Source organism: Phoenix dactylifera, unplaced genomic scaffold (genome assembly GCF_009389715.1).
Source record: "Phoenix dactylifera cultivar Barhee BC4 unplaced genomic scaffold, palm_55x_up_171113_PBpolish2nd_filt_p 002043F, whole genome shotgun sequence".
Classification (NCBI taxonomy): domain Eukaryota; kingdom Viridiplantae; phylum Streptophyta; class Magnoliopsida; order Arecales; family Arecaceae; genus Phoenix; species Phoenix dactylifera.
Genome location: NW_024069318.1, coordinates 34,337 through 52,271, shown reverse-complemented (window position 1 = coordinate 52,271; position 17,935 = coordinate 34,337). Strand labels below are relative to the sequence as shown.

At 35.0% G+C, this 17,935-nt stretch overlaps 1 protein-coding gene and 1 pseudogene across 1 annotated transcript; both read left to right on the top strand.

Annotated features, from left to right (window-relative positions):
• Positions 1 to 50: 50 nt before the first annotated feature.
• On the top strand, positions 51 to 8,715 carry LOC120103981 (annotated as a pseudogene).
• Positions 8,716 to 9,879: 1,164 nt separating this feature from the next.
• LOC103701071 lies at positions 9,880 to 14,348 on the top strand. Its single transcript, XM_008783025.4, has 2 exons — positions 9,880 to 10,357; positions 13,975 to 14,348. Exon 1 carries the CDS (start codon positions 9,955 to 9,957, stop codon positions 10,315 to 10,317), a length of 363 nt encoding a protein of 120 aa, XP_008781247.1. The 5' UTR covers positions 9,880 to 9,954; the 3' UTR covers positions 10,318 to 10,357; positions 13,975 to 14,348.
• The last annotated feature ends 3,587 nt before the right edge of the window (positions 14,349 to 17,935 follow it).

Here is a 17,935-nt window from a genome sequence, read left to right as displayed (position 1 = left end):
CAGATTTTTTTTTACCTTTTATTATATGTTACATTGAGAAAGTATACCATAGTCACATCTAGAAAATTAATAAATTTATTTCTTTAGATATGTAGGGAATGCTTTTACAGTGTCTTTGAGGAGGAGATTCATAATGTTATTGTGGATAATCATTTATTTAAACCTGGTGAGCGCATTGCAGTTGCAGCTTCTGGAGGGAAAGGTGAATGATAAACTCATTGAGGTGAACATCAGTTGATGCTCATCTTATTTTTACTGACATAACTTGTCTTGATTCTTTTATTAAACCCCTGTTAAAAGTTTTGCTTATTGTGGCGTCGTATTCAAGCACATTGTATTTGGTTTTGATGTGTGTTTATTTTCTGCTTCTCTTCCGAGATATAAGAACTTCTTCACCACTGTAAAACTTATCTTGTAACATATTTAGACCGTAGAGAAAAACTCAAGTCAAATTTCAGACAATGGTATGCAAGATGTTACTGTCTGAAGCACACACATTCAATTTTCCTCTTATTATTTCTTATTCATCTTCTTACAGTTTGAGCTATTTATGACATATTTTACTTGGACTGCAAAATTCATTAGGCTAAATATTTGCATATTAGACTAGGGATATAGTTTTCAACTCTTCAGTGTTCTCTGATGGCTACTAGTGTTAGACTTAAGGAAATACTTCATGAAAGACAATAAATGAAAAAATAATTTTAGTAGATTATGATAACTTGTTAGAAATTATAGGATGATTATTTCCCTTTATACATCATAGCTTTTTTCCCCAGAGAGATCATTATTTTTCTTGGTTACAATACAAGAGACTTTACTAGTACATAATATCTACTAGTTTCCACATTGTCATTATAATTTCACCCCATATTTCCTTTTGCCTGACAATAATCTCAACCTTGAGCTTGAAATATAACCTAAAAATTTGCAATATGACTTTCCTTCTATGCAGATTCAACTGTTCTTGCTTATGTGTTGTCAGAGCTAAATCGTCGGCACAATTATGGCCTGGATCTCTTCCTTTTATCTGTTGATGAAGGCATTACAGGTTACCGGGATGACTCACTTGGAAACTGTCAAAAGAATATGAAGTTCAGGTCCACTGATATATGACTATGTAATTTATTAGTATTTGTATCACTGATACCAATATCCTCATGATATAGTACACAAAATTTTATCTGTTCTATTCATATTCCCAAGAAACCTCTGTTTATAAGTTTTTTTGTCAACTTTTACTAGACATGCAACTGCTTAAAATCTACCATTCTATGTTTGTGATCAGATTTTCTCCTTGATAACTTTGTATATGAGCACCATTCCCTCTTTTTGCCTTCAGACTAGGTAAGTTACTAATAATATATGTTCAACCCACTCCTCGTAGTTACCATTAGCTCACTCATTTTCTTGAATTTAGGTTTGATGATGGAGTAATTTTAGAATAACAAAGATTTCAACATCCCAAAGCATCAAAAATTTTCAATGAATTCTACAGAGATACTTATGCATGCAGGTGTCCTAGATCTATATGAGAAGAGGTAATAATGCGTAGCACTTTCCAACAAACCATATTTAATAGTCTCTTTAATTATATATTAAAAAGTTTTGAAAAGGCATTACAGCCAGCTGGTAGGGAACATTGAGAAAATTCAGCTGGTAAATCTTTGGATCTTAACTAATTGATTTCTAAATTCCTAATCCAAGTGAAACACTTCCATCAAAATGGAAAGAAATCTATTAGCTACTATCTGTCTCTCTTTCCTCTCGTATCAAAGGACTATTAAAGATATTTTTTGATTAATAATGAAGTGTAAGTAGCAATCATTATCCATCCATTCATTATAATGGCCATTATATGATGGATAATAGATGCTTATTTGGAGTTTATAACCACTCAAATTAATTTATGTTAAATAATAATGATCTGGTAAAATTACGTCATTGGTTTCTGATTTTTTCTGCCTGTAACGACAAATAACACCTGTTATAACAATGGTTATTCATTCCTAAATAAGTTGTGATATATAATTTTGGTGTATATAATAGTTGTTATTGTTATTGTAGCAGTCAATCAGATCTTAATGTTATTGCTATTTTTTTGTTACGAGACATTTAAAATTTCTGGTTTTGAAAAATAAAATTTCTTTTAAAGGATTGTTTGATGTTAGAAGATATGGCTGCTAAAGATAGGTTTCTTGTTTATTTAGTTTTTTATTTAGTTTAAAAGCCAGCATGGGCACTGTCTCCTGGTTGGAACTGGTTGCCAAGCCTTTTTTAATTTTGTGAAAAGGAAAAAAAAAAGCATTAGTTAGGGTCAGATGGCAATGCTACACATCATAACCTCAGCTTATTTAGACGTAAAGTGCCTTCTTGCGCTGAGTATGTCTAGCAGTGCTCAAAATTTTCTGCATATTCATAGTCACATATATGCATAATCTTTGCTTGAGAAAGAAACAGGATCAGAAATGTGTAACGTCAGAACATGGATACTGTCATGCATTCTCTTTATTTTAAGAAGAAACCATGACTACAATTTTGTACGATCTCTTTTATATTAAAAAAATATGATTTCATCCTGGCGTGCTCTTCTGGAGCAAACTTATGATGTTACTGCCTTTTTAAATCTGCAGGTTCTTGGTTGTCTAGATTGGATCATTGAAAGCAACATCTCTTTGAGTGTCATCTGTGGGTAATTGCAGTATTGCCTGCATAGAATGGAACTTGATTGACGTTGGGCATATGAGACAGAAAAAATGATCTAGCCATTTAAACTGTTACTGAAGCACAGAAGAGTGGGGAAATGATAATAACATGCCTTTTGCACTTGTTTTTATGGATGTTCTTTAGCTGATGCTTTTCTTTCTTTTTTCCATAGATTAATCTTACCAACTTAACATGTCTGCACTTGATGAAACTTATTTTTAGTTGTATATTTTAAATATGATCTGATTTTTTGTGACATCTGCTTCTTGCAGTATGGGTTGCCACTGAAAGTGGTTTCATACAAGGATTTATACAGTTGGACAATGGATGAAATAGTGAAGACAATAGGATTGAAAAACAATTGCACATTTTGCGGTGTTTTTCGCCGTCAGGTATCTGAGATTTATTTTTTCAATTGGAGTGAATGTAGGCAATTTCCTTTTCTTTCTTTCAGTACCACTTTGGTACATTGTAAGTGTTGCACATGTTCTTTCCAACTTATTAAAATTATTGAAACAATATGGGTACCAAAAAAAAAAATGCCATCTCAAAGAATCGATATGCAAGTTGTAGGGTTATTCTGTTAGGGATCATTGTTAGCCAAAACTTTAACAAACAGTACATTTTCTACAAAACTAGTTGATTTTGTGTTAAAACTGGAAGAAAAATTTATGTATTGGGTCATGATGGCCCTAAGATCTTTTCATTTAAAAAAATTATTATTGAGTTCTTTAAAGATTTAGAAACCTTTTGATGGAGATATATGTTTAGAGTTTGAATCATTACTCAGTTCTGAATATCATATATTTGTATAGTAATTAGAAAGTAAAAGTTGCTCCACCATCAAAGTTGAGACTGCAGTATGCCAGTAATAAGTTGGAGAAACATTATAAACATAGCTTTTAGAATACTTGTTAAGTTCTATATTGGCAGTGGTGGGCTTATGAGCAGCATTAGGAAATATGCTTTTCTTTTCCTTGGTAACTGTTTATTTATTTAACATTCTTCATTCAAATGTTTTTTTTATAAGTCAAAGATAACATATGACACTTCTTTATTTATCTTAGAAATTATGAACCTGTAGTCAATTCTCATAAATACTCGGAAGTAATAAATTCTATCTCTTTTTATGAAAATTTTCGGTTAATTGTAGTAGGTCAGAGATCCATTTAGAGCTTATGTTTAAGATATATTGTAACTTTTATAGGCCCTAGATAGAGGTGCTGCACTAATGAGAGCGGACAAGCTTGTTACTGGGCATAATGCAGATGATATGGCAGAGACTGTTCTCTTAAATATTTTACGGGGTGACATTGCAAGGTAATGTACAGCCAGTAAGGTTTGTTGCTTTTCCTCCCTGTTATCTCTTAATTGTTTGGTAAAATGATGTTTTGATATTATATCTTGTAGGTTGAGTAGATGTACTTTTATAATTACTGGTGAGATGGACCCATTCAAGATGCAAGCCTTTCAAATACACCTATGAGAAGGAAATTGTCATATATCCTTTTTCTTTGAAATGCTGATGTTACATGGTCTTATGGTATATGTTACTTGAGCAATTATTTAATTGGATAAAACAGTAAAGCCTTGACAGTGTTACGTATGCATACTTCAAAAAGCTGGACTACTTCTCCACGGAATGTAAAATTTCATATTCTAATTCTTTTATTTTTTGTCGTTTGATCTAATTATTTTGTTAGCTTTACTATTCAAAGATGTGCCTCACTTCTATAGTTTATAGATGATGCTTAAGTATTGATTGGAATTCATGGTATATGCTTGTAGTTACATTTTCTTTCTACAACTAACATCATTTTATACCTTAAAAAAAAAGGAAAAAAAAAGAACTAACATCGTTTTAGTAAATAAAAGATTCCTGGATAATGGTTATAAATCATATTAGATTTATATGAAACAGTTAATGATCCCATGTTTTCTATATGCCTATGCAGCTCAGCCAGTAGCCTCTGGCTTAGCTACAAACTGGATTTTTTTTGTCTGATTCGCTGGCTCTTGCACCATTTCTTATTCATGATGATTCTCATATAGCCAATGCTATAAAACATTACTAAGCTAATGACTTCATTTCCCTCACCACATGATATCTGAAATTCTCTTATAATGCTAAGGTGATTCTTTTGTGAATTTGTGCTATTTTACAATGCTGATTTGATTTTTCTAACCTACTAGCATGTCTGTGTCTTACATAACCAAAGGACACTTGTAGAACGTGATCGGTAACATAATGCTGAATGTTTCAATATTGCTAACTACCAGTATTAGGTGATAACTTGAGTTGTAGTTGTTTAGCAGTTAAAAACAAAATGGTGTTCAGATGGATAGTGAAAATATTCTCTTTGTTGCACAAAACGTGCAAGGAATTCAGTACCAATATATTTAGAAACCTATAACATATTGTAAAAATACAGGATTTATAGAATATGAACCCTATCAGAAGTTTTCTGCATATAAAGCAAAATGCTTGTCTTACATAATGCAATGTCAGCGGCCATATATCTAAAAATGAAACTCTCACAGGATGTGGAAATATATCAGGTCATCCTCTTGGCGGTCTTTGGATGCATTACTGCCATGACATCAGGTGTCTGAGTGGTCAAAAACTTGTATTATTCTGTAAAATTTGGAAGAGAAGATGTTGGAAAGCATAGGGATAGGAGAGGTTGAAGACCCCATACCTCCTTAATTGTTCAGGATAATATAGACCATTCTAGTAGTTGTTTGCATATACAGATAAGGATGATTGATATCAATTAATGAATAATATCACACCTTAGCCAGCCAATGTGTAGTAAAATAATTTGTCTGTGTATTGTATACGAGGCTTTTGAACACCAATTATGACATGGTCTTGCATTTCTGGAATGGCATGATGCTAAGGGTTTCTGTTCCTATAACTAGGTAGTTGTATGCATCTCTTTTGTTTTTAAACTTATGTATGCATACGAGGCAAATTGCCTAATCTAATTTAGTTAGACTCATGTATTGAATGGTTGGCTTTTTCAAAAAAGATATTGTCAATTAACAGAATTTTTCTTTGCATTTTTGTTGTGCTTTAGAATTACTGTGTATATCAATCTCAGTCAGAATTACTTCTCCTAGTGCAGGCATTTATTCTCCCTAATGCATATCGTGGGTTTGCTCGTGAATTTATTAAAGATCTCGAAAGGATTAGGTGATTTATTTTTTAGCTGTATTTGTTTATTCCAGATGAATTCAACTTATTCATAATTAAGTAGTTTCACCTTGTATCTGTAACTTAAGCAACCTTTCCAATGATATAGGCCACAAGCTATACTTGATATCATAAGGTCAGGAGAGAACTTCAGGATATCTACATCAACAAAGATGCCAGAGCAAGGAACATGCGAACGGTGTGGTTATATTTCTAGCCAGGTATGATATCCACAGAAAGTTTTATATGCCTTCATGATCTTCCATAACTATTCTTTGCCAACAAGAACAACAATAACAACAATAACAACCGCCACAACCATAACTATATCAGTTAATATCATATAATATAATCAATGTTTTAGAAAATAAGAATACTTTGTAGAAAGTGAATATTAGGTTTTATATTACAAAATCCAAGGCGGACGTCCTTACCGTGGTAGCCAGAAAGTATTGTCACAGGGGAGCTTCAGAAGCTACAAGTTTATGCATGTAAATATGTGGCTAGGCAGACAAACATAGTAGCAGACTGCATGGCAAATAATGAGAAAACTGAGATATTAAGTATTATGTATGAGCATGTCTCTATATTGACTTTTGAACGGTAGGTATATTGACCTGAAGTCCATTTTGTAAAAAGGAAGAGGGGATGGTAGTACAATATTACGTTTATTTGACATTGTTGTGGACAAGAAAACTGAAAAAAAAGGTGAATAGTATGGATGACAGCGCATTACTTTCATGTGTACCAAAGCTTGGGCTTCAATCTGTTCCGGTTAACTGTGGGTTTATCAGGAAAAGATTGTGATATTCCTGTTCGTTCATAATTCCTACTCATGTGGCTCAGTTGGAGCCAGGGAAGTTATTTGCCTGTGCGGATGATGGATCTTCAGGTCTGCTTATACAGCTGCTCAGATCGCTTCTTTATGGAAGTTTAAGGCAGGCAGTTATTAATTATGATATCTGGGAGTGACCAGTAAATGATAGCTGATTTTAATCTTATTTTAATGGAAGCCCCATTGGGACATTGTTGTCTATTCTGGTGCTGGGGTAAATTTAGTGGTCATACTAGGTGCATCAGGTCTAGATAAAGAACAAGACAGACATGGTGCTGAGCTTATTATTGTAATTTCTCTAAAGATTGTGCATAAGTGGGATGGATCCTGCAGGACTTGGGACAGGGTCATTCATGAGCTTAAAAATAGTACAAGTATATTCAAGGTTGTTGACATATTCCTTGTGGACTTGCAAGGTAAAAGGCATCCTGTTGTAGGCGTAAATCCAAGACGACGTGACAAAGCCGGTATTACAAACTCTTAATATGTTTGCTACTGAAAAAAATTAGGGCTACTATTGACTAAAGGTTACTCGGTTTCCTTTAGAATGAAAGTAGCTATGAAGCCCCTACAATTATCGATTCAAAAGGCGAATCGCTTAGATGGGATAAGGCTTGCTCTTTATGCTTATGTTTATTTAAAAGAGATAGTCTAGCAAATTTCCTTTTATGAGCTCACTGAACTAATAGGAATTTGATTGATAATTACTCGTTATTATCTAATACTACATAAATATTATCTAATCTAATACATATAATGCAAACAGTTGGTCCAGCCATGTGGAGCTGGACTCTTGAGCTGAAGCTTGCCTCAACAAGACCATTAATACATTTTTGCTAATAATAAATTCTTGCAGGATCCTAAATGAAGAATTTTGGAGTATGTTGGCCATCCATATTAATTCAAGCTATCATTACCTTCTTTCACGTGGATTGGATGTACCAAAAACTATTTAGCATAAATGAACACTTATGAAGACCAATCATCTGACTGGAATAGCATAGAACAAGCTGGCACACTTTGCCTGTGTTTGGATGTTTCAAGGTTCAAAATATGATGATGTCTTGAAATTTTTTGGTTGGGAAACCATAGAATGCAAAGTTCAGAATTCAGGGAGAGCTACTTGGTTTCAAAAACAATGCAGTTAGAAAAATGAGGCACTCCGGTAGGAAGAGAGATTCATAAAATCTAAGAACCCTACCCAAAGAAGAAACAAACATTTCAAGGATTTCGGGAAATGCTTTTGATCTCTTAATCCTGACTACACATGTTTAAAATTATAAATTCCATTTTCAATTTCCAGTTAAAAATCACATAATGTTTTGATTAGGTTAAATATCCAAACTTAATCCTTTCACGAGGTTTATAGTATTTTAACTCCCAGTTACTTCCATTAAAAAAAAGAAGAGTAGGCTTTCTTTGGTTTATAGGAAACACCTTCCCATGCATTTGTGGGAAGGTTTTTGCTCAGTTCTTTGAATATATGTTAACCAGTCATTTGTATAAGAAATTGTTACAATCGACGCTGATCTCATGTTCTTTATGGTTCATTATATTTGTAAAGGTGCAGATAAAAATTGTATGAGATATATATTTACTAGAGCTTTGATCATTCTGTTATCCGACTTGCAGAAATTGTGTAAAGCATGCCTCTTGCTGGAGGGGTTGAATCGGGGTTTGCCAAAACTGGGTATTGGAAGAAGTAGAGGGCTCAACAGTGCGAAGGAGGATGGGGAACAAAGAATGTTACGTTCAGAAGTGAAAGGATCAAACTTACAGAGCAAACAATGTGGAACCCTTGATTTCTAATTATCTGCGGAGAATTCTTTCTGAACTACTGAATATTGCTCATGTTCAATGTAGTGCTAATATCTTGCTTGCGTTTGCTTTTAAAGTTGTATCACATCAAGGAGTGCCCCACTTGTATTCTATAAAAATCTTCAGCAATATCATGAAATCTTAATTTATACATGCAAAATTGGACTGCTTTGATGGAAGATTGTATGTTAGCAGTTGATGGAACCATAATCCAAAGGATTAAGCCTGAACAGGGGCAGCTTCTTTCAGTAGGTGAAATGCTACATATTCACCAGAACTTGTACCGAAGCAGAAGCCAATCTGCACTAATTGCTGGAAATTTGATGATTCATATCATGTAAGCGTTAGACAATTTTTTGAGCATATCCTTTTAGAGGGCCCCACACAGGTGTCGCCTAGAGCCATAGTACTCTTATTTGAAAGTCTTTTTAACTGTTTGCATGCTGACAGTAATAGACTTTTCAGGAATTGCATAATCTAAGCTGTGTCAAGGGGTTGACAACCTCAGTATCTGATAAATTTGAAACAAAATAATGTGAGGAGCAACTTCAAGAATCCATGCTGCCCACACCAACATAGGCTGTCTGTCGCATGGACAATAATTGCATTATTTCATGAGGATCTAAGATCTTAGTTGAGACCAACCAAGATACCTATCGTGTTAGTATCAGCTGTACACCAAGGTGACTGAGATCAATGGTTTTCAAGATCTTCTCTCTTATATCTCTACAATTTAATGCAAAAACTAGGTTTCAACTCTGCTGAAGCATTCGGTACCACTTTTGCTTTTCAACAAAAAATTAAAGGAAAAAACCATATCCTTCTAACTCAAAATTCCATAAGAGAAAAGTCTTAAACAGCATGGACGAACGCTACTAAGATGCTAATGCACAATCTCTAGAAGGGAGTGAGAGCGAACAACACTAATACATGATATCTCTGAAAGCTACATATCTTGCACCTTAATTTTTCCCTCATGTGCATAGCATAATTTTAGATCCCACGATCAAATTATAAAGATACTAATTTCTCTTTAGTGTGGGTATGTTTAATCCTGCATTAACTATGTAAAAAATAAATTTTGGATATTTATATAGGACTAAAACATTCAAATAATATTTTTTAGCTATTTTTTTTTGAGTATTGTCCTAGGTTGCCGGAAAGCTTTATCTAATTATTTTAAAATCTTTGTTTGTAATTTTGCTCTCAGGAGTGTGTTTATCAGATAGGATTGCAGCCATCACTGCTTTCGTCATGCGATCACAACCGTCCATATTTTACATCATGTCAATCGCACGTGCCCGGCAGCATATGGGTAAAACCCTCACTTTTCTCAGCGGCGGCACCAGAAGCAGCCTTCTTCTTCGCAGTCCACTGCCTTCCCTCTCAAGCTCCATCCATGGCGGCCACCTCTCCTTCCTCGTCTTCTTCGCCGTCTTCATCGGAGTCTCATGGAAGCGGCGGCCTCGGGGGAGGGGCGAGAAGGCGGCAGCTGGGGCTCGTAGCGAACGCGATGAAGCGCAAAGACAGCTTCGTGCAGCTGTTCCTGATGACCGGGATCCTGATGCTGAGCCTGCGATCGCTGGGCCAGAAATACCGGATCCACGACCTCTCCCACGACACCTCCGACCTCCGCCAGGAGCACGACTCCCTCGCCCTCCGCATGGCCTCCATCAAGGACGCCCTCCTTCACGAGGCCTCCCTCGATCCCTCCGGCCTCCTCGCCTCCCACCTCCGCCGCCTCTTCCAAGACCCGAACTGATGTCACTGAGCTTTCAAAGCTTCCTCTCCCCTCCCCTGAGGTCAGACACCATCCATCCTCTCTTTTCCCCACCAGTTTGATCTAGGGTTTCTTTTGTCACTTCTTTATCTGTGTTTTGGTAGCTTAAAGTCACAGTCTTTTATCCGTCTTGACGTTCGTTAGGCTGCGGAATGACGGAATAGAGAGTTTTTGATTCGGATGGAAAATTGGAGACCTATGGGAGAATAATGCAATCTTATTTTGTTACTTTCCTCTACGTTAATAAATATCTGTGACCAAATAATTTTCCATACATGCAGAAGTAAAGAACAATAAACAAAAAAAAAAGATCGGAGAAAATTTGTACTTTTTAGGGTTAGTTTCATTTCCTGCCTTTCTTCTTCCCCATCCCATCTCTTCTCACTCATATGTTATTATCATGAGGTCAGTAACCTTAAGTTGGAACATTGACGTGGTAATTTGCTATCAGGCATCACCAAAAATCTAATCTGTCCCACATAATCATATACTGATTGTGTTATGTGTATTAAAAAGCTAAATACGGTAGGGCGTACATTTTACTTTATGCCGGTGTTTGAGCCTAATTTACCCTAGAATATGAAATCCACATATTTAAAAGCTAGTACTCTGTGAAACATGCATCTTAATTTCAGGAAGAACCAGGCAGTTGAATAAAAGCTTTTGTTGCATCTTGCCAACTTTCCAGTGCAAGTCTTTAGCTTCACTGGCTGGTAGTGGTCATGACATTTATGACCAGTTAAAGAGCTTTATTTGGCTTACTCTCCCTATAAGACAATTTCCTATAATATGGCATTTCTAGACTAATGAAAGTGCAGCTATCTGAAGGAAAGATTTGACCTGGTAAAATCACTGAACTGTGAGTAAATGTTTTGACTATGTTCATAGTTGTAAAAGTCAGTCATTGTCTAGTAAGTCGGCATTGTATGATAAAATTGAATTTAGTGAATAGATTTTTTTTATTAAAAAGTAGTAGATTTAAGATGGAGTCTCATATTGTTCTGTACTTTGACCTGAATACTAGTGTAAAGTAAACGATGTGCATAGGTCCTTTTAACATTTTAATACATAGCATTTTATATGACTAAACATGTGAAGTGACGATGTTTTTGGCGTTGCTTGAAAGCATTTTCAACACAGAAGATTTTCAACTAAAATAAAGTTTGGAGATGAATCATGATAAATTACAATTCAGAAGAAAAGATATGTAATGGGAAAGAAAGGTTGGATATGAATACTAACAGCCAAATCTGGGACCCTCTTCAATTACTTTTTCTTTGCATGTATTCTTTGTTTCTTTTTTTTGCACATATTTGTGTATATAGATGAAATATATAAAAAGAGGGTTTAAGAAAATAAACTGAGGGTAGCAGAAATGATCATGGTGAGAAGGTTTGTTGTAGATCTAAGAAGGATAGAGTGAGAAATGAGTATGCCAGAGGGGTTGTAAAATTTGCATAAATTGAATTCAAAATTATGAGGAATTGATTGATAGTATGAACATTTAGAATGAGATCTATGGGCATTCTAGTAAGGAGAGGTACTTTATGATAGGAAGAAAAAGGAGAAAGGAGGGGTACTTTATGATAGGAAAAAAAGGAGATGTCTTTTAATCTTGCTTGAAGGATATATGGAAAGAGTGGGAAGATAGAAGGCAACATGGATGGTAGTCATGGAAAAAATATCCAAGGTTGCTTTAAGTAGGAATGTGACAGATTAGAGATCATGAAGTTGAGCCCAGATATTTGTTTTGAAGCTTGATTATTATGATTATAGCTAGATGAATCTAATAAAGTAAGATTTTCGTCAGCTTTATTCATAAACTTACATTTCCCGTGTCAATTAGCATTTTGTTCATTAGTTCTCATGGGTTGTTTTTCGTAACAAGTGAAACTATTTTAGATCTACCTTTCAAAGTTTTGTGCAAAGATACTTGCATGTACGTTGGAACTTCTGCAATCAACTCTCATCGGGGTACTCTCAAATTGACAATAGGCAGATTGGAGGTTAGGATTGTTCTTGCAATTCTTATTGACTGTATATTTCGTAAAATTATCGTTGTGGAAGCCTATTAATTACTAAATTATTGAATAACATATCTATATGTCTTTGTGAAAAAATTGATGAGGTTATTCAGAGCAAATGCCTATAGACCATTCACCGGTTACTATATGTTTTATGTGGACACATTTAATAAGTTTTTCTACATTACTTAAGATTTCTGTATTCAATAGTCCTGGTTGTTCTTGTATGCTGGCTAATGAGTAGGGTCTCTATTATTCACAGATAAATATGTAGCAAGTCATTGGGTTAAGATGATGGAAGACAAACAATAATTGAGAATTTTATATTTGAACAAGGTCCATTAATTATCATTTTATTTGATCATGTCTCACTGCAATACTGTGTACAACTTTTTCGGACATCTTCTGAATTCTATCCTTAATCTTCATTGAATCGTAACATCCTCTGCAACGGGACCAGAACCATTTGTTGGAAGGTTTGTATCTGTGCACAACTTGTTGGGATTGACTTGTTCACCAAAAAAATCAAAACAAATATGTGGGTTACTAGCTTCACTCTCTGCACTTTTCAAATTTACTGGTTTACTAGATTTTTCTTCTTCTCAAAAGTCGGACCTATGCTAGGAAAGGATCAATTTCATACCTACGCATGATGTATAATGGAATGTGTCTGGAGTTTATTCCCCTTTGACAAGGCGGATTAAAATGCCAAATCTAAGGTTTTTACCTCCCTAAGCATATATCGTATCCTTTGCTGTACAAATTTTTGCAGATATCTTGGATGTATGCTGACTAACTTTTAAGCTTCATATTAACTGTGAAGAAGCCTCAAATCTGCTGAGTGGAAGCTTAGCTCAGGAAAAAGGGGTTATACAGTCTTTAGAAGCACTAATTCTAACCATGCAATATTGTTTTCATTATTAGAGAAAATTCATTTTGTTTAATCGAAACTGGACTACAGCATTCTCATTGCGAGCAATGAAACTTGATGTTCCCGGAGTTTTTCCCTCAGAAACAAATGTTATCCAAAATCTTGTATTTTTGTCATCTTCAACCACCTCCCAACACTTCCTCTTGAATTGGTTGGAGATCCTACATGCCTCAGAGTTCAACTGAATTTCCTACTTATTCAAGCTAAGATCAAGGATAGACTACGAGTTAATAAAGTACAAACAAAGTTAGGAAGGGTACCTATACAACCTTTCTGCAACTGCTTTTGAAAGCTAAGTTAACGACAATTAATATGACTAGTGCTTGCTAGATTCAAGAAGTATGTGGCCTACCTTTATCCACCAAGACTCTGAATTTCCAGATGTTTTGGTCTACCAAATTGTTGAAAAGTGTAGCACCATACTTCAAAACTGCATTGTCAAACCAAAGACACATCTTGTGCTAGTCTTGTAGATAAGGTCACCCAGCAATCCATTTGGTGCAATGCAATTTTCTCGCATTCCTTCATGCCTACTTATCAACAGATAGTAACAACATTTGGGATCACTGTCCTCATGAACAATGCTACAATAATCTTTTCAAAATTTCCATCATAAATTTCACTTCTTGATGATAGATATACAATATTCAGCATTTTAAATTTTGTTTGTCATATGCTTTCCAGTTTTGCAGAAATTTTGTTGGCAGCCATCGGCAGCAGAAAGTTGTTTGATTGTTGAGCCACCTGCCAACTGTGGGAAAAGGAGATTCTTTATTTTCAGCTGTGGATTTTGGGACCAACCTGAGCAACATAGAAATTTACTGAGAGTATAAGAAGAATCTATAAAGTAAACATTTTGAACATGATTGTGGTAAAAGACAGGTATTCTGCATATGTTTCTCTCTTTCGCCCTCTCTTTTCTTTCTTCTCTCTTTTTCCTCCACATGTACTTCCTACATCTGTTTCACACACAGCAAACCGAAAGCCCTAGCTACTGAAGTTCAGATCTTATATCCTGTTCTATCTGATTTTTCCTGCACAACTGCAACCATTGTCAATATCTTTGCCATATTGTTGCCGCCCTGCCACCAATGTGATTATAGTCTCTATTGCCTCTAGCACTACTATTGCCTTGCGAGATCTTTAGCTCTTTGTATCTTTGCTACTATATCGCTTGATGCAACATGCTGTCATGATGCGAATTGATTAAGGGTGATCGAGAAGGGTAGAGTGCTTATTGCTATTGGCTTGGTAAGGCTTATACAACATTATGCCATGTTGTTTTTGGCAAAGTCTTGAATGGCTGGTTTTGATAACTAGACCCAATTATTGCAGTACCTGAGGGGAAAGAGAAAATGCTTCTCTTCTAAAGTAGCTAAGATAACCTTATTGCAAACCTAGCAGCTGGAGATGCCTGAGCTGTTTATTATATTATTGCGAGCGTTCAACATGGACAAAAATTTTCTAAGCAGGTGGAGAATAAAGAAGTCACCACGATCGTCATATTTATATTTTAAAAATAATTGGCTATACCAAAATGATCATATTTAACATTTTAAAAATAGAAATAGGATTTCTATTTTTGATTTTAAAAATATAAAAATACACGTAGTGCCATATAGAATTCCTATCTTTAATATAATATTTTGGAAGCCCAAACAATGGCGTCAAGGTAGGCCTCGAACGAAAAATATGAAGTTTGGGTTCCGTGGTGAACGTTTTGATTTTACACATGGAAAGTGCTTGTTAAAGCTTTTAAAAAAGATGTGGACGATGGAAGGAAACTTTCTCAGGCATCCGTATATATTGTTGGACATCACACGCATAGTCTTTTAGAACATGAAGACATGGCTGGCAAAGATCTAAATGGTTTACTAGCAAAAAAAAGATCTAAATGGTTTTATCTAATATGTTACTAGTATTTGCCGCACATGTTTTTCTTTTTCTCCTTTTCTCTCTCAATCATTGTTCTTTAGAAACTTGGAGATCCCACTTTTGAGTCTAGCTTCTTTGCCGCAAGATTTTTATTATACATAATAAATAAATATAAAATATAACTCTATATATATATATAATGTTGAAGTTGTAAACTAGACTCAAAAAAGAAAGAAAATAAAAGTATTGGACGACAACCTCCTCCCTCACTCCCCCACTGCATTGTGATTTACTTTGCCATTGTCGCCCTAGTCCGCAGTTTGCCCTGTTTGAGTCGTTCAGCAAGAGATTGCAAGACGGTGCATGTATTCTCTTATGTTGCTGGGTTGGTGCTCCAAAGGAAGGGGGTAGTGCTAGAATCACCGCTATATATTCGATCAAAGTCGGAAGTCTAATCGGTGTCATGCAGGACATAGGGCTTTGTTGTTGCATCGCTTCGCCTCGATCGATACTTAATTTGAGCCATTCAAGGAGAGGTTGAACAAGGTAGTGGTCATGTTCACCAGCATCCTGCTAACGACCATCCTAGTTGAGTATTCCTGTAGATACTTTCGTCTTTCTTCCCTTTTTCTTTTCTTTATTTCTTTGTTTGTTTGTTTGCTTGCTTTTATTCTTTCTTTTTTTTTTTCTTTCTTTCTCTTCTTCTTACATTTCTCTCTACTTGTTCTTCTTCTTGCTTTCCCTTTTTACTTCTTTTCTTCTGTTTATTCCATATCATGGCAAACGACGATCATCATACATGTGGTAGCCCTAAGATGTAACTTGAAAAAAAGATCCCAAATCTTGAGCCAAACAAGACCAAAAAACTTTGAAAATTATGGAGTTTTACTCAAAGAGCACACTTGATAAGTCGGAGCAATAAAAAGTATATGGGAAAAGTTGACTAAGTCAGCTTGAAGGTACCTTCGCATAGGGCATCGTACTATAAACCAAGAAAAAGGAGAGACGTCCAGGTTGAACTATTATGAATAAGACAAGAAAAGATGAATTATGATAGGGTTGAGGTTGATCGAACATGACCGTCAATTTGACAAATAATCAAGAATCTAACTATTATGACAACGTAAGTAGTGAAGGACAGTTGGTGCTAATGAAACCGAAATTATCATAAAAGGTAGAGGCCAGACCTGTTACCGCTAGGAGTAAATGGTTACTATATCATTTGTGTTTTAGTATAAATAATTGAATGCAATTTGAACATAAGATCTTTTGGCCATTCATTTAAACTAATTTATCTTTATCTATATCTTTCAAGTTATCATTGCTTTTACTAATCAAATTTTACATTTTAGTTTCCTAATAGGATCCTAATTTACCCGCAGCAATAACAGTACAATATCTTATGGCATTGTCTATACCTTGTCTTTTCTTCTTTCAAGCAAGCGGTGCGACGATAGCCAAAATTTTTAAAGGTCAAGATATCTAAACTCAGGCTACCATCATTATCCTCCTTTTATCTCCTTTCCAGCTGATTCAAGGCCCATAATATGCTGCACAATTGCTCACCCTAGCCATTATGCTTGTTACCTCTTGCCTATCCCTCAATGAAAAAAAAGCGTTAACACCTTCCTTTCTTTTTGTCCCTCTGCTTTCTTCCTTTCATTTCTCTTCTTTTTTCTTGCCTTGCTTCCTTTTTTTTTTTTTTTTCTTCCTTCCTTTCCTTCTTCTTTTAGTTTTCTCCTTCTTTCCCCTTTTCTTCTTTTTATTCTTTTTTCCTTCATTTCTTTCCTCTTTGTTCTTCTTTTCTCACTTGGAGAGATTTCAGATTCCTAATCTTGTTTTCTCACGTGAAGAGGATGGGATAGTCTCTAGAATGTAAAACCTTGGTTTAAAACATAAATAAAGGTTATTGTATAATTTTTATAAAAAAATATTCCATATAATAACTTCATAAGCACTATGAAGCTTTTAAATGAGGGACATATGAGTAATTAAAGTTCAACCAAGAAAAGCTATATAATTTTTCATTACACTAAAGACAATATTGAACTATAGAAGTTGTTACATGAAGCTTGCAATCTCGAGGCTCCAAAGTGCCTTAAGTCTTAACAAGGGATGCATATGTAATTTTTTATCGGCGTTTCACTAAATTTGCTTCTAAGTAATATTGGTTGGTTCAAAAAGGGCCATGTACGTAAGTTACCAACCTCAAAGCCTCAATCTATCGAGGGTCTTCTCCTCGAATCCTTGGCGACCACCTTCTTCCCCATTCATAGGGCCAACATTTATAAACTCCAAAGGCACATCGAAAACTCCAAATTATTAAATGTTATCCTAACCTCATGATGTAAAATGCTGATGAGTTGGGGAATCTTAGTGCTAATTGTACTAAGCCCTAAGCTTGATCAGCAAAGCTAGCTTCTAACTAGAGTAGATGCCTCACTTCTTGAATACGTGTAGTGACTCAATGACTAGCATGTATTTCCCAAACCAAGGAACTAAGAGGCTGCATGTTTTCTTGCAATTTAATCACATACAATTCAATTATATGCTATGATTCCATTACTTGCAATTGCAATTGGAATTGCAGAAAAAGGCTTTGTTTGGTTGCGAATAATTGAATTGCAATTGCCACCTCAATTCATTTATAGCTGTTTGGCTATTTGATGTTGAAAGATATATAATTATCCTGTAATTTTGATAGTAAGGCTATCCCTATAAATTATTTATTTTTTATTATAATATATTTGTTATATTATTTTTATAATTA